Below are 26759 nucleotides of genomic sequence, written 5' to 3'. Positions count from 1 at the left end.
TATACCACAGGACAGACTGCAGCCAAAACTAGATGCCTCTGTCTGTCTCTTCACAATTTTGAGGCCCTCTGCCCTCTCCTAGGGCTGCAACTCCTTTTCTTTGCATAGAACAGACTCTAAAATCACTTTGGTCAGCACCTTACTGCGGCCAGCACAGATTAGCCTTCCTTTCTGATCATAGAACCAACTTGGCCTCTCTCAGAACAGATCCTCCCTTGCTGCAGCTCTCTTAGGCTTCTAGTTCTCCACAAATGAGACCCTTCACACTTGTCTTTCTTGTTTGCTCCCTCAATAAAGCTCTGATACCATGTTGAATTTTCTACAATAAGCACAGTAGAAACCAATCTTCTGATCTGATAATTACTACCTAATGATGTCTAACAACTTATCTTTATGTCACTGATATTATTGAGCACTTATACACAGAAAATCTCAACAGTAATGCAACGAAAACAGTAAGATCATAAAGAGACAGCCATGCACAATAAAAACAACAAATTTTCCCTAGGAAACCCAAACTTGGGAGAAAACCCAGCAACTTTTCTTCTAGGAGAAATTATTCTTCAACAAGGTTTACAATTCCAAATTGTCTAGAAATCTATGCCAAAAATCCAAGTCCAAACTTCAGTAAAATTCATCCTCTATCTGCTCCCACATGTGGCTGTTATAGAAGAGAGATGATGATGAGTAAGTGATCAAATGAAGTGTCACATCATGTATATATATACATGTCCAATGGGTGCATTTACTCCAAGGGACATGTCCCTTCATGAGCTGGGTCGACTTGTCCTTTTTGGGCCTACATGAAGCCTAATAAAAGTTGAATTTTAATTTTTGTTTTCATCAATCTTCTAGGCTGACTTAGGAGGCCTCTTGGCATGCGAGAATACCTCCTGATGCTACACGAAAAATCAACACATTAGACAGCAATTTCTCGATTGCTGCCTCCTGAAGATCCTGATGTCCAAATAACTTACTCTCGTATTCAGTAATAACTAATGAGGAACCTGATTGAGGCACGTAAAGCATAGGCGTTGTCGATGCGAATGCTAGAGGTGGCCACTCAATAGCTACTAGAGAACATGTCGAATTGACAGATGATGCATGAATAGACTAGATTTCATTTAGTGTATTGGTGCTCTGAAAAGAAGCTGTCATTGAGTTGTATGAATTGCCATTTAGGATAGACATATCATTTGAGGTGCTATGGCTTTTTGGACCTTTGGAAAATGAACCCAATCTTTTGAATCCCACGAGTTGCCAGATTTCCATAGTGTGGCTGAAACCATACCCATTGTCTTCTCAAACTCCCCAGGGCAGGAAGAGACTGGAGGGCCCAAATTATTGGACAGGGAACAAACTTCAACCAGTGAGCTCAATCTCTTCTCCAAGATTCTGATTTCTCCTCCTTCATGATCTTGATAACTCTATTGGCTGTCATTTTCCTTGTTTTGAGGACCATTCAATTCATTAAGGCCAAAGCAATCTATGTTGTTATCTTAAAAATTGAACTTGACTTCATCAGCTTCATCCTTTATAGCCCCTTGAGCTTTATCATTGTGGTTTGTTAGGTGATACAATTTCTTGAACACTCTGAGTTTCACTTTTTGCAGACTGTTCAATTTGTTCCTCTTTTTGTCGAAGAAACAAATTAAGATTGCAATGTATGTCAGGGTTGTTGCTTTCATTCTCCCAACTGTCCTGTAACTTAATTATAGGGGTGGCTTTAAAATCCTTGGATGGTTGTTTCATGCCAACATTGTCTTCATCTGTCTTCAAAATTGATTATTCACGTAGTTGCATCAAAACATTAATGAGACCAAGAGAGTTGCCACTAGCCAATGTTGCCTGTGTTTCTGAATTAGCAATAAAATCCTCATACAGGTTGCATTGTCCTTTTGACAGCTTGCAGCATATTTCATGTTCATATTTTTTTGGAAGTTGTTTCTCCACATCTTGTTTCAGGAGGCATAATATGAAGGGCCACAAAATTTTGTGAGAACAATCAACAGCTTCTTTATTCACTAGTTCTCGCCTATCCATCATGCCAGATACTGGGTTATAAAACTAGTCTTTAAATTCCTGTTTTGACCAAGAAAGATGAGGCATCAAAAGATGCATCAAGGACCAAGGTTTCATGAGACCATTCTGAACTGGTGTTTCTGTTGAAAGGATTCACCGCTTTGAGTTGACGTTCAAAAGCATCTACCATCATTGAGACTTCCAACTTTTAATCAGATAAGCCTCATCTAAAATAAGGCATTCCCATTTCTTCCGTTTAAAAACTTGGGCATCTTGTATCACAAGTCTATATGTTGGGATGTACCACTGTATGGTTTCAGAGCCCAAACTCTCATAAGCAGCCTTCTCAATTGCAGTTGTTGTTGCAACAGCTGCCTTCGGCCACAAAATGTTATTGTCCTCCTTACTGGCTTCGGTTATTTTCTCTTGGGGACCTTCCGAGCTTCCTGCAATGTTATGAACTTTCTCTTGGGATTCCCTATCTACCTCGACAGCTTTCACTTTGGCATCTTCTTTTGACTCTATTATCAAATTTCAACAGTTTGGACAGAGGTCATTGCATCATGAAAGGACTCCATTTGGTCAGACTCTGTTTCATTCTGTTGAGAATGATCAATTGCATCTGTTGGTGGCAGTTCTTCATTCTCTATATCATTCTGGTATTGATGCTCAATGGAGCCAGAAGCTCCAAGATTGCTACCTTTGTATCTCGTGTCTTCATATTTTGCAAGATTTTCATGGGCACTTGTCTCAATTTCATATAGCCATGACCAATTGTTTAGGTGTGCCTTCATCCATTCTTCAACCTGCTTGACACGGTTTTCAAATTGTTTGCGAATCTTGGCATTCTGTTATGGTGGCCCACAATTCCCTGTTTTCCGCCCATCTAGGAGTTGAGGAAACCAAGGGTCCGGAATCTTCTAATTGGCTGTCCAAATGCTAGTTTGTTCGGGGGTATTAGGCTGAACATGGATATTGCAACCCACATTATCCACCAACGGGGCAAGAAGCTGAGTCATCAGTTATTGGTGTTGCTACCATTGATCAGCCATAGTTTACCTGACTTTTTCCCAAAACTGCTTGTCCTTCGTTGAATCCTTTTCTGAAGACTCTGGGTCAGTGACATCAACCCAAATGCTCACAGGCTGGCAGGATAAGCCAGCTCTGATACCACTGTAATATCCCAAGGTAATTTTTTTGTCCTAGCGTTCTTTTTTTGTCTAGGGTTCTAATAAATCAGCAACAGAACATATCCATTCCTTCATATATAACAGTGAGTATCTTTTTTATGAACAATAAAGAAGATGTCCAGCAGCAATATAATCAACCATAATGAGTTAAGGTTGCACAGTAGATTTATTCAGCCAATAGTATCTTCCACATAATTCTTTCAATTGTAAGCAGAGATATCACAATAGTAAACCTCACAGCAAACCAATATATCAATTCTGCCACTAGGCTGACATACCAGAGATCCCAAGTATTCAACAGTTGATGTCTATCAGTCAAATATCCACAATAACAATCAACAAGGAATCCACAATTTCAATTCTGTGATTGCCAGTCTAACTTATACTATTTATACCCCTACTCAACTGAATGTCTTATTGCCTCTACAGTTCTGCTTCTCGGATCTGGAAGTTGGTTTCGCCGACCTACTAAGCCAAACTCGTGCTGACAGGGTCTTCCTTGGTTGTTGTACAGGAGCCTTAACCTGGTGCCATAGAAAAATCCTTAACCAACTGCAGTGGTGTCCTCAATCAGCCGCACCTGTACCCATGTGTCAGCAAAGAACTTTCTGCCCTGTGGCCTCCAAACAAAACCTCAAACGCCTCGCTGTTGTACCTCAAACTAGGTCTCAATATCCTTGGGATGTCCTCTGCTATATTGAGACTTCCTCAGCTAGAATTCTGGCAACTAAAACCCACATAATTTCATAGAGAGAGACTTCACTGCTTGAGGATCTCTTAGGCAGATTTGATAACTAGACAATCCACCAAACCAAGACAGAGATGCTTCAATTGCTATGATGTGCCAAAACAGAAAAAAGAAGTGACTAGCTAGGCTGGGATCACCTCCACCGAAACTAGACAGGGGATTAGTCAGGGTGGGATCACCTCCAGTGAAACTAATCAAAAAGAAGGGGTCTTAAAACCCTCAGAGCCTCAGGCTCAAGAAAACAGAGACAATTCAATCTGATTTGATGATGACATATGATTCCAACTCTTCTTTATTTATAGATTTCCTCATGGGATTTTCCCCTCCTTAATCAAATGTGAGGGATTCATGTGCATCCCCCAATTTGGGCTTTTTGCCCCAGCTACCCCAAAATTTACCCAATGTTGCCCCAAAACATTGGATAACGCGTTTCCCCCCTTTATCAAAGACTATATCCTATGAGGTTGGATAGGCTATTCCATCCTCCCTTGGGCAATTAATCTATAGGGGACATTACACCCTAGCAGCCTGATGTATATGACACGCTTGGTGCAAAAGGTGAGCCCATAGGAGAAAAACCCTCAGAAACAAAGATTTATCCCTCATTTGATCACTGACCTTCAGAAATCACTCGAACAGTGTGCAAGTGAGGAGAAAAATGATATTTGGAGGAATTCGGGGAGATTTGACGAGAACCAAACTTTCAAACTTTGTCATTTATCAAACAGCAGTGTCCTTCATTCATACCACAGAAATCATGGCTCAATCATCAAAAGCTGCTACTAAAGGTCAAAGAAAAGAAAGACTGTCAGTGTTGATATTCCTCCCCTCCCCCCTCTCCCGCCCCCCTCCTCCAAATCCACCTATAGCTGCTTTTGCTTCATCTGCTGCAAATAACCCTGCTACAGCAAGAAAGCAAATACCTGCCATGGAAATATATAACAAGAAAACAAGGGTCGAGCGGAGAGCTTCTTGCGGGGTGGTGGAATGTTGTTTGGACATGAAAGTTCTGCAATGACAAGTCAAGAGCACCTACTACCAAATTAAGGGCCAGTCGCCCTTATGGAGAGCACAATTTGAGCATGTCCAAAGAAGTCCATGAACCAATGAAAAAATATGGCAAAAGTGAAACCTATCAGCTTGGGAATGTAGCAGCAGCATGTGGGACACAGAGATGATGATCCTCTTACATTCTTGAGGAGCCATTTAGTAGAAATGGTGGTGGAACTGAATTTGAGCCAGTAAAGAAGAGAAAGCTCCAACTGGCAGTACAATGGACAAGATATTTAAACAAGCGCTGCAAGAGGAAGCTGACCATTAATTACTTTTCTATCTCAACTTCCTTTCATTAATGTTGCAGGGTCTCCTTTGTTTTTGAGATGTGTCGAAGTGTAGTTGAACGGGCTCCAATCAGGTAAGTGCCTCTAAGTGCATGGAAGCTTAGAACCACAATGTTGGTTGGTTAAGGCAAAGGAGGTGGATAAACTTCTTGCACCTATTAAAGAATCAGGGTTTAGTATTGTTGTTGATGGATAGATGGATCCAGGATGCCATCCACTCATCAACTTCATGGCATCATCAAAAAATCAACCCATCTTCTTGAAGGTGGTGGATGCTTGCACATTATATGAGTGCAATGTTCATTAAAGTCACTAAAGAAGTAGGTGTTAATTCTTATGTGCAAAGTCACAAATAATGCACCTGTTTGTAATGTTGCCAACATGGTTGTGGAAACTAAATATCCACAAAGATTTTGGACACATTGCATTGTTCATTCTTTGAATTTAGAGCTCAAAATCTATTGCTTTGAATGTGACATGGATGGAAAAGTTAATTGATGATGCACATCATATCCACAATTTTGAACAAAACCATACCAATGCCGTCACAAGCTATAAAGAGTAGACAAATCTTTCACTCTTGAAAATTGGGGATACTTGGTTTGCCTCCTGATTTTTCATGTTTAAGAGGTTGAGGAAGGTCAAGACCACTGTTGGATCCATGGTTATTTCAAAGCATTGATCTTTTTGGAGAAAACCAGATCAAAATGCTTCAAAAAAGGAAACAATGTTGGATGATGGTTGGTGGGAGAGGGTAGATGTTGCAATTAAGATCATGGACCTTATCATTTCATTGTTGCAGTTTGCAGACCAGCACATCTTAACAGATGTTCATGAGAGATGAGATTCCATGATTGAGTCCACGAAGACCCTTATTTACAGAGTAAGTATCCTGAGTATGGACCATTAGCAATGAACTTGTTCAAAAACACACAAGATATTCTTGCCAGCAAGTGGAAGGAGAACTGTACACTTTTCCATTACTTGGATTACTCATTAAATCCTAAGTACTACAAGAATCAGTGACTCAAAAGTGGGTCTTCATGCATATTCCTTCCTCAAATGGGCAAACAGTACTGCATCCTCTTCTTGCAAGAGGATTTGTTGCATATACAGGAATGTGTGCACATTGAAGAAGAGCAAGCTTGAGCAATTCAAAGCAGAAACAATGGTATATATGCACTCCAACCTCCACTTTATTTATACTATTTGGGATGTGTAAACAGTCGTTGAAGGGACAAACAAAGATGTGGGATGTATTTCTTGATGATATCTATTTGGACAACAATAATGAGTTGGCATTAACCAATTAATCATGTCATATTTAGCCCTTAATTAATATTGAATTAAGTTGTTTAAGAAGTGACATATTTGTGAGTGACTTTAGCAATCCATAACTTCTTTGCTACTTGGCAACAGAGGTTATATTATGTAATCCAGATTCTTCTCAAAAAATAGCTTGCAGTAGTACAATTTTTTCACAAATTTTAGTATGACTCTAGACAGCTATCAAAAGAAAAACATAAGACAACCAAAATATATGTCGTTGCCAGAGACACAGTAGCAACGTTGAAGATCAGCTTATCAATATCTTCGCAAAGGTTATAAGCAAGAATAAGTTTCAGAGATTTAGTGAAATATGTAATGCCCATTTTAGATGGGCAGCCTGTTTTACTAAAATTAGACCCGGCTTAAGATAAGATAGACAAATTTCTGATAAGAACTGTCTATTCTAGGGTAAGCTATTGTTTGCAAGAGGTCTATCCTTATCCTTGGCAGCCTATTTTGGAACAAGTTTTTAACTGTAAATCTTCATTACTATGAAATACAAAATCAAGTGGATTTGAAATGAGTTTAGAAGATAAATACTCTCATTTCTGTCTCATGTATGTGTGCTCTTAAAACCAACAGATCCATACATGAGAAGTCAAACAAACATCAGTGTCTGGGCTCTGGGATGGACTACAGAGCGATATAGCTGATTCTTCAAGAACAAGGATCTTTGCAAAACATTCCAAATCATACACATTATAAAAAAATATTTCTAATTCATAAAATGATTACAATGTATGCGCTCATCCCAAAACATAAAACATGAACCAATGTAACTAGAACATTTAGGAACAACACCCAAAGTAAATGGACGGTAAATTTTTGTTGTTCAGAAAATGGTGTAATTAAAATGTTACTGGCTGAAACATGACCCTGGGTACATTTTGGAATGATTAGTTATTATAAAGTAGATATGAGACAAACCTAATCTTAAAATCAGAGGGTAAAAAAAGGGTTTTTCCTGTTCGAACCGTTTTAACGTTGACAATCAGAATTGTTCAACTATTCTAGGAACCATTACTACACATACTCGCAATTTCCTGTTCTCAGATATTTCCACATTATTTTGCAATCATCTACATGATAATGGAGAAAAGGTTTCCTCACATTGCGTTTGAAGCATTCTCTAGAGAAGGCTGGAATTTTTGTTGGGTTATACAACATTATTGGCATAACAGGTGAATCATGGTCTCCTAGAACCTCACATCCCATCTTCTGCAACTCAGCACGGAAAAAATTGCTATTTTCTCGAATGCGTGCAAGCTTTTGAGCTCCTATGACAGAGACACATTACCATCACTGATCAGATAAACAAATTATACATTCTTTCTCTTCAATGAATAGAAGAAAAGACTATAAGAAGATATAATAAGATGCAAAAAAGACGCTACATATGGAGAAAGATTTATGGTCCTCTAACCTCGATTTGAACCATCTTCTCCAAGAATTACTTTCAGAGCAGATATGACCTGCTGCACAGCAGGTGGAGACATAGCTGTTGCATAGAGGTGACCAGGACTGACAGCCTTCAAGTATTTAATGAGGTCCTGAACAGCCAGTGATCTGATTTAAGAAAAATAAATAAATGATAGAAATTCAACAATCATCTTTCTGAATCAAGAAACACTGAACAGTGAAGACAGATCCAAGAGCATTAAGTTATATATTATAAAATTTACTCTCCTGGCTCAACTCAAAACAACACCGACGAATGAATCTCAAAATTACAAGTCAGCTGATCATAGAGTTACAGAAACATTTGAAATTACAAGCATATTAACAAACCTTGGATCCAGCAATGTAACCTCCACATGATCCAAATGATTTCGTGAAGGTGCCCATCATAATATCAATATCAGAAGTATCCACTCCTAGAAGCTCACAGATTCCCCTTCCTGTTTTTCCAACAGCTCCAATACTATGCGCTTCATCCAAGTATACATAAGCCTAATCAACAACAAAATGATAATAACAGGTCAGTTGCAGAAAAATTTGATAGTTTCCTAACACATAGAAAAAACTGAAAGCAGCAACCTAATCAGAGACAAAAGGAAAAAATATTAGGAAACCAATTTAAACTGATAAGAAACCACCATAAGGCAGTACACTAGCCAATCAAACCTTGTACTTCTTACAGACAGCTACAATTTCTGGAAGTTTGCATAATTCACCCTCCATGCTGTAAATCCCTTCCACAACAACAATTATTTTCTTCCAGGGTCTATGAGTCCGAGGCTGACCTTCTGCTATCGCTTCTCGAAGCACTTCCTCCAAGTGTGAAGGTGCTGAAAGACATAAAAATCAAATAAGCTTCCACTGATTTGAAATGTTCATATTCACAAATACAAGAATTGTATGCCACAAAGTGTTGACAACCACATTTTTAAGTGAGCAGAAACAAACTGAAGAGGAATAAAGTACTGACTGTTGTGCTGAAAAACGGTAATTCTTGATCCAGATGCTCGAGCACCAGCAACTATTGAAGAATGATTCAAGGAATCACTTATTATGAGTCCACCCTGAGAAGATGTTGAATTAGCTAAAAATGCACTAAGCTATATTTTATTGAACATTTAAAAAATGAAGATATTTCCTGACTAGTTACTTGATAAAGTACAAGCTAAATTACCAAGTCAACATCATAATATCCATCAATCTGTTTTTTATCTCATAAACTCACCTTCCCGATCAATGCTGGAAGAGTGGTTGAGTTTGTTGCAAACCCCATTCCATAAACCATAGCAGCAGGCTTCCCAACAAAGCTGGCAACTAACTCTTCAAGCTCTTTATGCAAAACAGTAGTACCTATTACATAACCAAAAACAATAAAGAATCAAATTCCTTTGGTAAGCAGTGAAACCTGATTAATTGCGAAAAGAGAAAAGCATGTCTATAGGCAAGGGTGAATTTTCCACAATTCTTTAGTGATGCCATGTTTATATTTGAATACCCAAACCAAACTAATCATGTATGCAAGTGACATACCAGCATCAACACGACTACTGCATGTACTGGGAGAGAACTTTTTAAGCGACTCAATCACACGTGGAGTGCAATACTCGTCTTCTGAAGCAAATCCAAGATAGTTGTAGGAACCAAGATTTAAGCACCTATGTGTCTTTCCAGTTCGACTGTTGCAAGTCCAAAAAACCCTCAATTAGGAAAATATCAATCAAGAAATCATCTTTCTTATCTCGCCAGTTTGGTAATATGAGTTACAATTTATAGCATTACTATTTTCTTAAAGCACTGAAGCAAACATCTCTAGTATAACCTACAATAGTGTCTTATTGTTGTCATTTGAATAACGTTCTGTCACATCTATCCAAGCATCTGGTGCACTTGCAATAGGCCTGTTGAAACAATCCTGCATCAGAAAATCCTATGTGAAAACCTTGAATTCAGAATACAACAGAAAGTAATGCTACTCTTCCCCTGCCAACTTATTAGATATGTTTAAGCCGTTAATCTCTCACCTTGACCATAGCAGAACACAAAACTAACAATCAAATCATCACAACTAATCTGATAAAAATTGTGCAAGCTTTTACACATTCACAACTACCAGCAATTAAGTATCAATGATTTTTTATACAAAATAAAAAATGGTCGAAAATAATGGAAGATACAATTGTCTTTCAAGGCTTAGAAACAAAGAGCCAAAGGAACTTCTGTAGCAGATGTCCCTTGCCAATTAGGCCCAATTTGAAGAGGATTCAAGTTGCTGTCCATAATCCTGCAAATGGGGAATAAGTGCTCCTTCCCCACTCAAAGAAAAATAAAAACACAACAGCCTTCTTTCAGGACATTTGAAAGACATATTAAAAGCTGGCCAGAGATTCAATTGAAAACTGGAATAAGGAAAAGGAAGAAAATCTTAATTGCAACAAAAAACTGGGCCAAGAGAGGGGATGAGTTAACCAGGGTGAAGGTTGAACCTAAAGCAATAGAAAATATAAGCTATTTGCTAAATCATAGGTCAATGTACAAATTCAACAATTCTGTGATAACTACAAACTGGTTGTCAAAGATAAAAAGGTAAGGAGAAAGCAGTCTTGCAAATAAGGAGCTTCCTTTTGACATCTTCATGAGAAAAGAAGAATAGATTGTGGGTTAACAGCAGTCCAATGATAAATTACCATCCCTCGAAGCCCTGAATTCTTGGAAAACCTCAAAACTGCTTGCAAAGGTCTAAGGATGGGTAGAAAAATCTTATGTGGACAAGGCACAGATGTTTATGTTTAAAAGCAAACTGTGAAAAGTCATCTTTGAGAAAGCTACATGGTTTATGGGCATTTGAAGAGATCAAAAAGGTCCAAGGTTTATGGGAAATTGAGTAAGAGAATTCAGAAAACATGCCTTAGTTCAAACCCAACAAGATTTCCAAATTTGTCCAGAAGATTTGTTGAAGACATTTCCAATTATACAACTGATAGGCAGCATCTAACAGAAAACTTCAGAAACATGAGAAGAATAGTAGACACAAATTCGACAGAGAATCTACAGTAGTATTCTCCAGTAGTTGGCTTATAGAGTCTAACGGAGGATTTCCAGTGATGTAAAAGCATGAGACAACTGACACTTTGTGTCAAACAGAGAATGTCCTAGCAAGTTCATAAGGTATATTTCTAAGTTTTTTACATTCTGAAAATGCAATTTCTTTTGATCAGAAAGACTATGAAATTGAAGAATGTATTGGATGGCATATGTTTAAATAGTTGAAATCACAATTACTAAGGATGAAATGACCAGTTTACTCCCAAATCATGTCAGTATAGCAGTTATGTTTTACTCAAGAGAAGTGAAATGAAGACAGAAAATGGGTGAGAGCAGGCTTTAAAATTGACGCCCATATGCACGTTTTTCTTTGTTTTAGCCGTAAAATACTGGTTATTTCAAAATAAACACCTAACCTTTAACGGGTTAATAATTTTTAAAAATGTCATAATGATGGTTGTATAAAAAAATGGCAAGTTTCAAATTTTGACACATATTTTTATATATATATATATATATAAACGCCTCCATCTTTGTCCTACGCTGAACCTGCATACAGATTTTGTTGGAACTGGCCGCTCCTCATTATCATACAAACTCTTAATGTACATGAATAAAATATATATAAACGCCTTCATCTTTGTCCTACCCGGGATCTGCATACAGATTTTGTTGGAATTGGCCACTAATTATCATAAAGACTCTTAATGTAGATGAATCCAGGGCAGATGGAACACAGTCACAGAGAAAACGAGGACAAACGAGGACAAGCTCTCCATGATGACTTCAATGATATCCAGGTTGGTGGAACCTAGGATGAATAAACTAGGGTAATCAGAAGAAAATGTTGAGGAAAGTGATGAATAACCGTTGCTATTTCTGGATTTGATGGTTGATTGCCACTTTCAGACTATGGTCATTCAAAACACAATTGCTCAAAGACAAGTCGGGCCTTGCATTACCGTTAACTACAGTCCAGGAATAGTTCACTTTCGACACAGATATTTCCCAAATCTCCATTTTGTGAGTGAGTATCGATAAAGGAAGCCTGGTTCGTCGACACCATACACTTCAGAGCCGAGGCCATTGCTTCCCGCCATGTCGTCCATACGATCAGTCATGGCCATCGGCATCGGCGGAGGGTAAGAAAATACATGGTAGTGGGCAAATCAGGTCAAAATAATGAAGGCCCAATAGTGGAAATCTATGATTCCTTCGAAAAGTCATGGAGGATTGTTGGACATCTACCAAGAAATTTGATCACAATCCACCCGCGAAATATCGATTTTAGTGAGGGTTTCTTCTATTGTATCACAAAAGAGACGGCGGAGCAGGCGCATATTATGGGTTTCAACATCCAAGATGAAAATTTCTTTTTTGTGCCATTCACTGACATGCCTGGTGCCTATGTATTGCCTTTTCGTGTGGGTCGTGGATTCTTGTAGCAGGGTTCATATACTATGGTGCTGCAAATATTATAACTAAACAGAAGGTGATTATTTGGGAGCTTGAGAAGATGAGTGTGCATGTAGGCTTACATTCCTCCATATCATGGAAGGAGATCACAAAGATGCCTCCATCCATTTTTGAGGATCTTTGGAAGATTAGGCCTACGGCTTGGCCTAAGATTATAAGAGCAGGGGATTATGTGTGTTTCATGGTAAGAAATGAGGTGATGGTTTATAGTTTAAGCAACAAGTCATGGACTTGGCTTCCCCATTATCCTTTTGATGGTTACATTGAAAGTGTTTGTGCACTGGAATTGAGACCTGATATGCTGTAGTGAGTATGAATGGCTCCCTCTCTGGGTTTGAATTTCACACCCTTTATTCCCCTTTTGAGGGTTATTTTGCAAGTGTTTCTGCATTTGAATTGAGACCTCATAAGCATAATATGGATGGTTTCCTCTGTTTAAATTTCAATTTTTTTATTATTAAAAAGGTTTTTTTATTTGACTGTGTAAATTTTTATATAGATTTATCATAATATTGAATCTTTTAAAATAAATTATGCCAAATATTTTTATTTATTCCGAACAATTTAAAATATAAATATAAAAATGATAATAAATCAGAACACTTGATTGTGATGCTGACTTATTTTTATTATATATTAGTCAATTAGATATCTTATTTTACTATTCAGTTTAACCTGTTTGAAAAATAAAATATAATAAATTTTTACTAAGTAAGACATAGTGATCAGTCACTCTGAATTTCTGGATAGTAGCCCATACTTACTATCCCACTGATAATTTGACAGAAAAGATTTTCCCAAAGATTAAAAAAAAAGCAGCAGTATAAATACCAGTGTTGCGAAAATCGCGATTTTTTCACTGAAACGATTAAATCGGCCAATTAAATCAGTGATAAAAAATCGGGATTTAAAAAAAATCTTGATTTTTGTATTTTTTTTTAATTTTTGCAGATTTTTTGCCAATTTTTACCGATTTTTACAATTTTTACAATTTTTACAATTTTTTCCGATTTCAGACCCTCGCTGATTTAATCCCGATCGCAATTTCCGCAACATTGATAAATAGTGAGTGTCTTTAAAATTTTTTGGTGGTTTTATATTTGCTATGCTACTTTTCATGTGTTATACCAGGTTCGTTTTATATACTCCAAAGGACTTTCACTATTCAATGCGACAGTTGCAAATTTGCTGCCCCCCAAGGACCAGCTCTTGCACGAAATTTCGCCTGTTCAGGTTCTCCTCTGGTTTTTTCTCACATAAGTTTTTCATGAATTTCCCACACGATTTTAGTGTATTTGTTGGAAAATACTTTCCCACACAAAATTTCAGTGTATTTCAGTGTATTTGTAGGAAAATTTCCCAACACAAATTAATCTTTGAAGGAAAAATCTAACCGTTTTACAACTTGGACTTTCTTTGACAGTCATTATCAGAGGAATTCTACTATATAATTTTTTTATCGAATTTTTTCATTCTGTTATATAATTTTTTGAAATAATCGGGGAAAGAATGTTTAAATTTTATACAATGGGATGTTTATATGATTTCATTCTGTCATGTTTGGATGTTTATACAATTGGATGTTTAATCTTTGACTGAAAAGTATAATTATTTGCTTGAGGGAAATGTTTTTTCCTTGGGAAATTAAGCTTTAGATGCCATAATATTTGGTGTTTTTTTATAGTCTTTTCTCACAATACAGGCCATATCTATAATAACATATTTGCATGTGCGAAGAACACGAATAAGTGAACGAATAGCTTGTACCAAATATGTAAAAATAAGAAAATTGGAGCTTAATATTCTGAATGTGTTATGCTATGAACTCACTCTTTGTAAAAGTTATTACAATTTGTAGCTTATTAATAATTATAAATTTTCACTTTTGGACTCAATGCAGCAAACAAACATTGCAGACATGTTTGATGAGACTGTTGAATATGTGAAGATCTTTCAGGTATGTAGTTTGTCCTTGTTTTTCGATTTTTATATATCTTTATTTTGACAATTACTTGTTTTTGGTGGAGCTATCCAAAATTTAGTTCCTTTATATGATGATATTGAATGTATTTTTTGAACATTTACATAATTTATGCACATTATGTTTTTTTGTTTTCACAAATATTGTTTTTTAATTGCATTGGCATTGAAGTTATTTAAATGTAAAACGTGGTATGTGTATTTCAATTTTTGTAAGTTAAATTTTATTGTCTAATTTAGTTGCAACAATATCTAGATTGACTATTTTCATGTAAGAGAAATTATGAATATAATTTGCAGAGGTTAGAAAAAACCGGTAAAAATAAATATTAAAAGTCATGTGAAGGGCAGTTTAAAAATAAAACCGTCATAAAAAAAAATTCTCTGATGGGTAGGGTGGCCCGTCAAATTTAACCCCTGGGTGAGAAGAATGTGACACTGCCAATCATGTTGAAGAAGTTGATCATATTGATGACGAAGATGATGATTACAGCTGTCTGACTGTTTAAAGGTAGTCTATTAGGCAGGCCTCCAGTACGGGAATTTTTTAAGGGATTGCTCAATCTGGATGGTTGTCTAGGAGTATTGAGCAAAATTATCCTTTTAGTGTGAGGATATGTAAGGGTGACGGTAACCTAATGGAACACTGATGGTTGGTTCCAGATCTAATGGGGGAGACAAGCAGCAGATAGATTTTGTTCTAAAGACAACACATGTATTCAAGTGACTTTCTTAGAGAATCAGCAAGCGTCACAGTTGACTACCCAAACACCTCAGTGGATGGATGTGTACCCATATGCAGTCTTCACATCATCAAATTCTGTAGTCAACCTTTAGTTGTGAGTTGTATTGCTCTTCTTCTTTGTAAAAGCTTCAATTCATAAAAAAAACAAAAAAAAAACAAAAAACAAAAAACAAAAAACAAAAACAAAAACAAAACAAACAAAAAAAACAAAACAAAAAAAAAAAATTTTTGTATTAAGGGGATGTCAAATTCTGAAAATATTGCTTTCATGTAGCGGTGTTGGAGTAATCACACTTGAATAACATTAAGGTTATGATCATAAATGTCATGTTCCATTTACTGTTAGTGACATAAAACATAATAAACATTTAGGAATGTTCTTTCCAAAACAGGGGAACACAAAGGACTGATAATAGTGTAAATCAAACCAAGGGAAGCAAAATCTTTTTAATGTTATGATATCTTCCAATGTATATGAAGAAAGTTACAAGATTGTAAACGTTGACTGTTACTACAAAACATAGCACCCTTGTGCAAATCTTCATTAAGAAACCTACCTACATTGAGAGTAACAATGGGAGAGTCGCCACTGTCACCTGAGCAACTACTCCACTGCTTTCTATGGTTGGATAAAATCCCCACAAGGGACGCATCCCCAGCAGATATTAAGGGTTAAGTAACCCAAGCGATCTTAGGCTAAATTACCCCTTACTTAGACCTAAACAGGCATAAATAGGTACCCAAACACATGCAATCAAGAAAAATATCAATTGTTGTTATAAACTAAGGTTTCAATTAGCAGATTCACAGTATGTAAATATTTATAACAATGAGAAAATAGCCCCATAATCCATGATAAACAAGTGAGAACTTAGGTCTATTCAATGAATAAATAAAGAGAAGAAATTACAGTATTTTTAATGGTTGAAAATAAATAAAACTGCAATAAAACCCTAGACGTTAGCCCTAATAATGGCTGAAAATGCATGCAAATAGTATTTTTACTTTTCCAAATGAATACTTGCAAAGTCTAACCCTAGGACAATTAGGTTCACAGTAAATAATGTTAATATTCCAGTGTTCTATGCTTAATACAATCACTTATTACAATTCCTCCTCAGTTAGCAATCACTTTATCCAAAAAATTCAATATTCCAACAACAATAAGCAATTGTAGATAGAACAGTAAACCAAATGCACAATAAAAGACAGCCAAGAACAATAGAGACACAAGATTTGCTCAAAGACTAGGGAAAAACCTTACAAGGGGGAAAACCCTTTCCAAATTCTTCTTCTATTAGATCGTCATCAAATGTGAGCAGAGAGACACAATGTCCAAGTACATCAAATAATGAGTCAAAAGTCAAAAGCCTTGACTAGACATTCACCATCCAATATCCAATCACTGATGAGCCTAAACAACTCTGGTCAAAAGTCAAATCTGCAAATTCTGGTCAAAGCCAACAGCAGTAGCAGCAGCCCTAACTAATTCTGATCAAAAGTCAAATCAGCCTCCAAAAGGCTCAGTCAAACAGTCAAAGAACTCAGCTGTCTTTCCTTAGTCAAACCCTGTCAAAGTAGCCTCCAAAAACTCGGTCAAAGGAGAGATAAAACCTGTAGTCAAACCTCAACAAATCTGCGGTCAAACTCAGTCAAAGTCAATCTACACGCCCAGAAAAGTTTGGTCTCTTGCCCAATCAATTTGGCCTTCCAAAACAGAGATAAATTCTGAATTTCCAAGTCAAACCAAGTCAAAGGCTGGTCAAAGTTGTCCCACAGAAAGTCAACAAACCAAACAAAAGAGTCTTCCTTCCCTTCGCACATGTGAGCTTGGACCTCCTATTTCAGACCTGTACGAACCAATCAAATCAAGAGAGAGAAGATGATGTGATGTGTGATGATGCCTCCAAGTGATGTGACATGATGTGTATTTATATGTGTCTCAAGGGGTCAAATTTCCTTGCCCAGGCCGACTTGTACTTTTGAGTAGTTGTGGGTTTCACATTAAAAATAATATTTATTCCAAGGGCTAGTAGGGTCTTCTTTGGATGAGGAAGGCTTCCCAAAGGAGGGAATTTCTCCCTGAGCTGCCAAATTTCAAAACTCCCTCTTAGCTAGGGAGGAATTTCCAATGGCATCAAAAATCTCATCTCAAATGTCTCCTCATCATCATTGTTGAATCAAAACTCTATTCGTCTACTGAACACTCTCAAATCTAAAGAAGAAGAATCATCATAGGGGAGATAAATCTACCACCCTATATCCAAGGACAATAGGAGAGATACGACTTACCATCAGAGGTAAGGATCACGCACACCTATTGCCTGACAATAGGAGAGATACAACTTACCACAAAGGGTAAGGATCACACACACCTATTGTTCGTTGATCTTCCCATCTTGACCCTCAAGAATCAAGTGGTAGAACACTTGCATCCCATCACTTGAGAGAGATACCACTTACCATAAAAGGTAAGGATCACACACACTCAAGTCTCCTCACCCATTGGCCAGATGGGTGGCAATCCCTACAAGCCCAGCTTGAGGGTAGGATGCATACTGGGGTATACTTTGTCATGTCCAAGAACTGCCAAGGAGAGATAAACTTGTCATAAATGACAAGGATCACACACCCTAAAGTGACAATACGAGAGATACAACTTAACGCAAGGGGCAAGGATCACACACACCTATTGTCGAGAGGTCTCTCAACCCCAAGAGCTCTTCGGCTCAATTCCCCCCCCCCTGAGCTCAAATAGGGGGGATGAGCATAGCTCAGTGTCCTCGATCAGTCGTGACCCTTTCCTGGGAGGGTCACATCCATTAGTCCAACTTGCTCTCTAAAGACCAAGAACTTCCCTTTCGGCAAAGCCTTGGTGAGAATGTCAGTTATTTTCTCATCAATCGAAATGTGATGGAGTCTTACGGCTCCTCTCTGCACCATATCATGGAACACGAGATTCTCTGGCAATGAGATCCCACTCTTGTTGTCGCAATATATCATTGTTGTATCCAAAACCTGCTCAAACATCTCTGCAAAGAACTTCCTCAACCATACTGCCTCACAGCTAGCCATGCTAGCAACAATTTACTCTGCCTCAATCGTGTTAAGGGCAACAGAATTATGCTCCTTGCTCATCCAAGATATCATGGCAAATCTAAGGCTAAAACAACACCATGATATGCTCTTCCTGTCAATAACATTTCTGACCCAGTCAGCATTAGTGTAACCATGAAGCCTCACATCTCCAGCAGTGTACCTCAATCCAAGATTAATCGTCCCATGTAAATATCTCAACACGTGCCTAGCAGCCACCCAGTGTGCGTGTAGAGGCTCAATCATGAATTGACTCAAAGTGTTAACTGCAAAACATGTGTCCAAACAAGTGTTCACAAGGAACATCAGTGCCCCAATCAACTGTCGATACACAGTGGGATTTGCCAGATCGGGTATCGTAACTTCTCCACATAACTTCTTGAAGTTCATCTCTATCGATGTGGCCATGAACTTGCATTCTACCATTCCAAATATTTCCAGCAATTTCACAACATATTTCCCTTGTGAAAGGAAAATCTCACCAGGCCTTTGCCACACCTCTAAGCCCAGGAAGTAGTGCATCAATCCAAGGTATTTCATCTCAAATTCAAAGGCCAACTCCCTCTTACACTCGAGAATCAGAGGACCACCAATCAAGAATAAGTCATCAACATATAAAACCAAAATCGGGGGCATACCTTGGACAACTTTGAAGTAGAGGTTTGGGTCAGTATTGCTTCTCGTAAAACCAAGCTTCATCAGGTAGTTATCATTGTGGCCATACCAACCCCTAGGGGCTTGCTTCAATCCATAAAGTGCCTTCTTCAACCTGCACACATGAGTCATTCGGTCCTGTACTTCAAATCCATGTGGTTGCTCAACATATACTTCTTCTTGGAGTATGCCATGTAGAAACGCAGTCTTCACATCCATCTGGTGAAGAGTCCATCCTTGACTAGCAGCAAGCGAAACAAAATATTGAATAGTAGTACAACAGGCAACTAGTACAAATGCATCGTCATAGTCCTCTCCCTCTTTCTGGGAGACCTAGCCTTATATTTCTCGATACTTCCATCTGCTTCATGCTTGATCTTGTACAACCATTTTGAAGTTATAACTTTCCTTCGAGTCTTGGAACCACTTCCCACACATCATTTGTCATGATAGATTCATATTCCTTTGTCATAGCGTACTTCCATGCTTCATCTTTCACTGCATCTTCAAAGGTGTGTGGTTCAGCCTGAATAATGTTACTCATAGCATCAACCTATCCCTGCTATCGACATGGCTTCTTGCTTTCTTTGAAGGTTCCTCTGGCAGTAGCATGCCTCACAGCATCTTGCAAGGTGTCTCGAAAGACATGTTATAGAAATATGATTGTTCATCTTCTGAACATATGTTTGAATCTTGATCATCACTTTTGTCTGCATCAAATTGTCTTATGTGTGTCGCCTATAATGTTGAGAAAGCTCAAGCAAGAGCTTCTAGCACAAGTTAGGTGTGAACATGCATCTAGTGACCACTTAGGAAAGGTGGGGAATCCGGAATAGTACTATCTTGTAATTTCACTTAAAAAAATAAAAGTGAAAGTCAAATATTTCATGTCCTCCTACTCTTAGAAATCTAAATGAAATACTCTAGAATATTAGTGAAGTAGATTTGTCCTAATTTAGCCCGATCAGCTATACCTCCTTGTTGAGATAAGGTGGTTGCTAGAATTAAGGAGATTAGTTGCCAAGATATGGGAAATTAGTTTCTAGTATTGAGGAGATTAGTTCTCTCCCTCAAAGCATAAATAGGACAAGATGGGAGAAGTTGAAACACACATGGAAACACTTGAGACGGGCAGAGCGCCGGAGACCAAGAGAAGGAAGAGAGTGCATCTGAGAGGAGAAAGTGCAAATCCACCATAGCAAATAGCAAAAAGGAACCCGTACATCAACAGCATTGTGCAGTTGTACAACAGTAGCTACTGCCTTCTTTCTTCAGCAGAGCCATACTTCTATTTCAGCAGAGCCATACTTCTATTTCAGCAGGTTACACTTCTCTGTTCTGTAGTATTTTGTTTACCATACAGCTGCTAAGTTACAGCAGACTATGAAGGTACCTTGTAAGCTCTGATGATTGGAATGATTCGCCGATTTGAAGTCGAAAATCATTGTACATACATGTTTTTCATTCATTGCTTCCGTTGTTCATTTTTCCAGCCATATCTGTGATTGTTGCATGTTCAGAAATATTCATTTCTGTGATTAAATAAGTTCAGATCTGATTTGTTTAATTAAGAGACACACAGGACAGCAATCATCTAAGGCCTTTAAAAAATTTGACCTATAATTCAGGAACACATACTCCATGTATGTCAACCTTGACTTTCTCCCTCCACAAATGCAATGTTGCGAACATCGGCATCGGGATCAAATCGACAAGGGTCTGGAAAACAAAAAAAAATCCGGAAAATCGTGAAAATATCTGTAAAAATCCGCAAACATCAGCAAAATTAAGATACCGTACAAATATTTTTGAAAATCATCAAACATCAGCTAGGCCAAAAAATTGTGATTTCGAGATAAAATCGGGATGTTATCGAGATGTTCACAACACTGCACAAATGTGAGTCAAAAGTATAAATATTCCAAAATTTGACACACAGATTTTATATATACTACTTAACTATTGTCAAAGAACAGACGTCATTGAACTTGCCCACGATTCGTGCTTACCTCATATATGACACACTTCCATGATCGACTGTTTGTTTGCCTTTCATTGTAACACTTGTATATATCTAACGTTTGTTTTGTCTATTCATATCGTTATACTATGCTCTTCCATGATTCGTTTTTCAGTAGCCAATGATTAAATCTATCTCTTCCTACGTGGCCCTCAATTCCGCCGGTCTATCCATCCATCTTACTAATTGTCGCCCAACAGTCATCATTTGAACATCTGCTGGCGCCATATTTAACCCAAGGGCTAGGACTATCCCCAAATTGATTTACCTCAATTTACAATGCTTTTTTCTTAATTTTAAATTTACCAAAATTTATGACTTAGAATACATCCTTCCAACCAATAAGTCAATTGGGGTTATCTCGGGTGGTTGGGCAAAATGGTTGTTATCTTCCCCACCCAGGGTCAAATCTTCACTAGTGACACGATGAGATATAATGCCTTGATAAATATTGTTGTAATGGCTTTGTGCCTATGAATATTTTTATATTGGCTTCGAGTCTTGTGAACTCTTAACTGAATATACCTGTGGGCTGGCCTGGTACCAGCAACCTCACTCTAGTCCTCGGGCTGAGAGGGAACTATATTTCATTTATTTTTCAAAAAAAATCCTTCCAAGTTCCAACCAATAAGACAGTTTCTTGACATTCAACGATCTTTGTTGCCTCGTGTGTTCTACAATCTCCTAGTAGTGATTTGCCCACAACGCTTTCACTATTCACTGTGACTACCCAGATGCATTGGAACAAGGCTCTCATCCTTCCAAATGCCAAATAACTTTGGCTTTTATATATACAATTATGCACAAACAATAAACAGTTGTGGAGAGAGAAAAAAAATATGGAAATGAGATACAGAGAGATAACCACCTATACTACCAACTGGCATTAAGGTTAAATCGTGCCAAAAACCTAATTAACACGGTGCATGTCTTAACGTCCTTTAATAATATGAGGAACTACTTTATTAGATTATGTTTCCTGACACTTCGGTATCTAATATTAACACCAAATAAATACAATGACATGACCATTATACCATATTTACTGCATCAATCCGCAATGGTTTATCCTTTGAAGAGCTAATTGTTTTGTGGATTATAATTTAGAAGCATTCAATATGAAGGAGGAACCAACGAACACAAATCCAGCAAACAAGCCTGAGCATGCAAATATATGATGAATGTTTCTTAGATAGGCTGGTGTGAAAATCTACCAGAACGATGAAAGAGCAGTACTTAAATGAATAGTCATCTAACAAAATTTGTTGAAAAATACCTGAATGCGATGATACAACCTACGGGTGTAAAAGTCCTCAAAGTCCCTGCAGAGTGGAGCATATCCCTGGTCCATGCAAGAAAGAAATAAAGATCAACCCTGCCAATAACAGTGTAATAAATATAAAAGCAGATTTAACATGACTCGATAATGCTGGTGGGAATGGATAAGCAAACAAGGGGAAAAACGTGATCTCGATCATGGTATCGAAAAGAACAAGTATCGTCCTCACAGAGTGAATCCTCACGGTCAACTGTGGCCACAGGAATTTTCAACGGCCTCGTAGAACCTGCTAGATAACCACTAGAGGCCACAGCCGCACTAATAAACCCATGGAGATGCATTAAGTTGGACATAAAAGTCAAAAACAAGTTTGGACAAATTCTAAGTCATCTGGTTTGTGTTCGGGCAGCACAATGAAATTCGAAAAAAAATTGTCAGTGAGGAAAAAGAATATGATAAATTCACTATTTTGGCAAAGAGAATTAAGCATATGCAATTAAATTTCAGAATTGTGACAATCAAATTCAATAATTAAGAGCAGATTAAACAACCACCCTATCTCAAAATTCCAAAATATGAGAATAATATTGTATCTATTGTATTTAAATTCTCTAATATTAAATTTTTGTGTATGAATCAGATTTGTGACAATTAACTTTGCCCAATCTGGATAATTTATTTGCGAGTCCTTGAGATTACTTATAGTTTCAAAAAAGTAAAAATTTGCCGAACGCAGTGATTAAGCTTACACCTGGCAGAAGTGAACAATAACAAAATTCCATCACAACTAGCAGAAGTGAGAGCAGAGACAAAATTCCATCACAAGTAGCAGAAGTGAGCAGTGACAAAAGTCCATCACAAGTAGCAGCCGTAAGAAATATTGTCCTCACAGAATAGAATGTCAAAAGATGCCCAATTAACGTCTTTCATCCAGCCCACAACCCAGGTTGAAATATGCTTTTACGAAAGCGTAACTAAGGTGAATTTTTTTTTTTTTTAACTTTTTGGACAGGATTAATCTATGAGGTAATTCTTTTCACTGCGACCTTTTTTTCATAGGATTCCAAACTATGACCTAGGAGTATTCTCCCTTTGAAATTTCAATTTAACCCGAGGGTACGAATCATGATACGGGGCAAAATTTCTTCATTCCCCCTTTTATTCGAAGAGGATTTCAGCCTGTGGTATGGGAAGATTTTCTATTCGAAGAGGATTTCAGCCTGTGGTCTGGGAAGATTTTCTCTTATTTTTGTCATGGCAATGTCATACAGCATATTTTTCAGGGATGGTGAAATTACGCCCAAAAAAGTAACAAATTGAAGCCTTTTCCGTAACGATAAACAGATCTTGAACAGTCGTCATTACTATGCCTTAAAAAAACCATGAAAACGAACAGCAAGAAAAGTACCTCTGGAGTGGACTGATCCGACTTGCAGAAGCTTCTGAAGAAATCCCTCATATGTCCAAACACAAAAAGCAATCCATAACTGAAATACGTTGTAAGAGCTGTGAAATAAGGGATGGTAACCATGTTGACGATAAATAGAATACCGCAACTTAAGCCCCCTCAATCAGTTTCTACTGTCTGTACGAATCGAGGCTCTCTTCCCCGCGCTGCTAAAAGACAGCCCAACGAATCTGCCCAAATGGTCCGCAAACCCCCAACTGATCAAAAATTCCCAACCAGATTGGAGAGAATCTAGGTGGAAATCGCCAAATTTTACAGTCTTAAAGCAGTGAAGGGAGAATAAATGCAAGCAGTTGATGATGAATTTCGCAGCAGTTGCCTCGTATCTGGCGGATCGAGGAAATGAGAGAGCCAACGAAGGCGCTGGAGGCCTCACCAGCAGTGTCTGTTCCTCTTCATTCCCACATCGAATGCGCTTAGTCTTCTATCTCGTTAATTAATTATGGGGTTTGTTTGTGTTTAAACATCGAACCGCCATTTACTATTTTACTTAATATTGGTAATGCTACTGTCGTGGTTGATTGGAGAGCCTGAGGCTGGGAAGAGTCCTCAGTGGATTAGGAAAGTCCGCGGATTTTTAAACGGGCCTTTTTCTAAATCAATGGACCGATCAAAAGTAGATGGCTTGACTTGGACTTGTAATGCGAATGGTCAAAGAATCCACCTCTTCGAACCCGTTAGCTCTCTTCCTTCTTTTTTTTGTCGACTAGCAGACCAGATTTGTTAATAGATATCCATAATTTGCTTAAATCAATGGAATCATCTGTAAATAATTGCTTTCTAAAAACTATAATTTCGGAGATTAATATGATTCCAAAATATATATATATATTTTATAACAAAATAATAATAAATTATTTTTAAGATTAAGATTAAAAATAAAAATGTGATAATAAAAAATATTTTTAAAAACTATAATTTCCAAGATTAACCTAAAATTCATATATATATATATATATAATTTTTATTTTATTTTAAATTCAAAATAACATCAAAAAATACCTAAATAAGTAATTCTAGGACTTTATTTTTTTATTTTCTTCATTTATTATTTTATTTGGGTTTAATGACATGTTCTTCATCATTTCATCTTGGTTTTACCAAGCCATGTAAAACGACATGTTCATCATCATATGTAGCATTTGTTATACAAGTTAAAAGAAAGAAAAAATACATTTTTAATTAGAAGAAAGAAAATTTAATTTAATTTGCAAAGAGATGTGTTTCTTGGGCACTCTAAAATCACTATAAAAAAACAATTGAACTTCTCATTTACTCACTGGCTCATCGCTCACATTTTTCTCTCTCACATATGTAGCATTTGTTACACAAGTTAAAAGAAAGAAAAAATAAATTTTTAATTAGAAGAAAGAAAATTAATTTAATTTTAAAACTCACATTTTTCTCTCTCACATGTGTAGCATTTGTTACACAAGTTAAAAGAAAGAAAAATAAATAAATTTTTAATTAGAAGAAAGAAAATTTAATTTGCAAAGAGATGTGTCTCTTAGACACTCTAAAATCACTATAAAAAAACACTTGAACTTCTCATTTACTCACTCGCTCATCACTCACATTTTTCTCCCTCACACACGTGGGAAGTAATGTGAGGAAGAGGTTGAAGTTTCCAAGGAGTGGGAAGTAATGTGAGGAAGAGGTTGAAGTTTCCAAGGAGTGGGAAGTAATGTGAGGAAGAGGTTTGAAGTTTCCAAGGAGTGGGAAGTAATGTGAGGAAGAGGTTGAAGTTTCAAGAGTTGAATTTCTGAGACAAACAATATTTGACCAGTTTGAAGTGTGTTAAAGTAATATCATATATCATTGAAAGTAATTATTAGTGATTGATTTTTTGTTTTTGTAAATGTTTCTAATTTTTTAATATTGTTGTGAACTCTAAGTTGTATCAACAAATAGTTATAACCTGGGTTCTCTTCTAAGAGCCACTTTTTTAAACCCCATGGAGGACATGTTTACATAAAACTCTTTATATAATTTATAATGTGTACAAAAATAGTGTTGTTTTTTTTTTTTTTAGTTATGAAATCTATGCTACATTAACAAAAATGATACTATAGTGTCTTCTTGATTTAATTGTGTAAACATGTCCTCCATGGTGTTTGAACATGGGGTAAGGGATTTTTTCGATTTCATTTTAGGTTTAAGAATGACAAAGATTTAATCTTCCATAACAACCCCTAATATGTGGGATTTAGTAGGTTTATATACACTGGTGATCATTGGATTTTGATCAAGAAGAAGAGATCACATTCATTGGCTCAGTGTGGGTAAGGTTGCCCATCTTCCCTTCAACGGGCAACAAGAATGGAGGGCGTGTGGGTAAATCTAAGTCAAATGCAAGCTTGTTTTGTGTGCTCATATTTTCATAGACATTAACCTTGAAAAAGGTATTTCAAAGGCCATTTAGATACACATGGATCAATTATCATTTCTACAATAGTTGGATTATGAACAACTCCCCTTCAAATGCAATCATAGACATGAATATGAATATTTTAATAAAAAAATGTGTGCAGTGTTCTGACCCCCACCCCCCATACTGCTAGATTTAGAGGGTTCCAAAGTGTCTCAAAACTGCAAAAAATATACGAGTCTCCACAACATAAACCTCCTAGGAATAGTGGTTGAAGAAGACAAAAATAAAACAAGAATTCCTTAAGGACCCTTAAAAAAGATTCATATTCCAATACAGCAAAAAAAGTGAATCTAGGCATTCCCACAGACCAAAAGGATGTATTGATCCCGGAATAGGTTCAACAGTGGTCCTTTAAAACATCAATAACAAAAAAATAAGTGAGGACATCCCTTTAAGAGATAGCCGAAACCTCAAATGTTCCAAGATAGGCCCCACAACCAAGCAACGCATATAATATAGGCCTAACAATAGCCTTTCAAAT

At 37.1% G+C, this 26759-nt stretch overlaps 1 protein-coding gene across 1 annotated transcript in view; it reads right to left on the bottom strand.

The window, feature by feature from the left end:
• The window catches only part of LOC149157978 (long chain base biosynthesis protein 2a-like), a 70581-nt gene extending 46240 nt beyond the window's left edge, over nt 1–24341 (bottom strand). The window contains exons 1-10 of the mRNA XM_089436067.1: nt 23788–24341; nt 22377–22442; nt 9911–9999; nt 9618–9763; nt 9313–9437; nt 9058–9151; nt 8754–8917; nt 8418–8579; nt 8053–8179; nt 7740–7906 (exon numbers count right to left, since the gene is read on the bottom strand). Coding sequence (XP_089292193.1) covers nt 7740–7906; nt 8053–8179; nt 8418–8579; nt 8754–8917; nt 9058–9151; nt 9313–9437; nt 9618–9763; nt 9911–9999; nt 22377–22442; nt 23788–23910 — 1263 coding nt within the window. The 5' untranslated portion in view covers nt 23911–24341. The remainder of the gene's footprint in view (nt 1–7739; nt 7907–8052; nt 8180–8417; nt 8580–8753; nt 8918–9057; nt 9152–9312; nt 9438–9617; nt 9764–9910; nt 10000–22376; nt 22443–23787) is intronic.
• Nucleotides 24342–26759: the final 2418 nt, after the last annotated feature.

Source organism: Pinus tabuliformis, chromosome 5_2 (genome assembly GCF_031772625.1).
Source record: "Pinus tabuliformis cultivar Carrire ecotype Pingquan chromosome 5_2, CPIR1, whole genome shotgun sequence".
Lineage (NCBI taxonomy): Eukaryota > Viridiplantae > Streptophyta > Pinopsida > Pinales > Pinaceae > Pinus > Pinus tabuliformis.
Note: the sequence above shows the minus strand (reverse complement) of the source record. Positions and strands in the feature narration are given on the sequence as shown.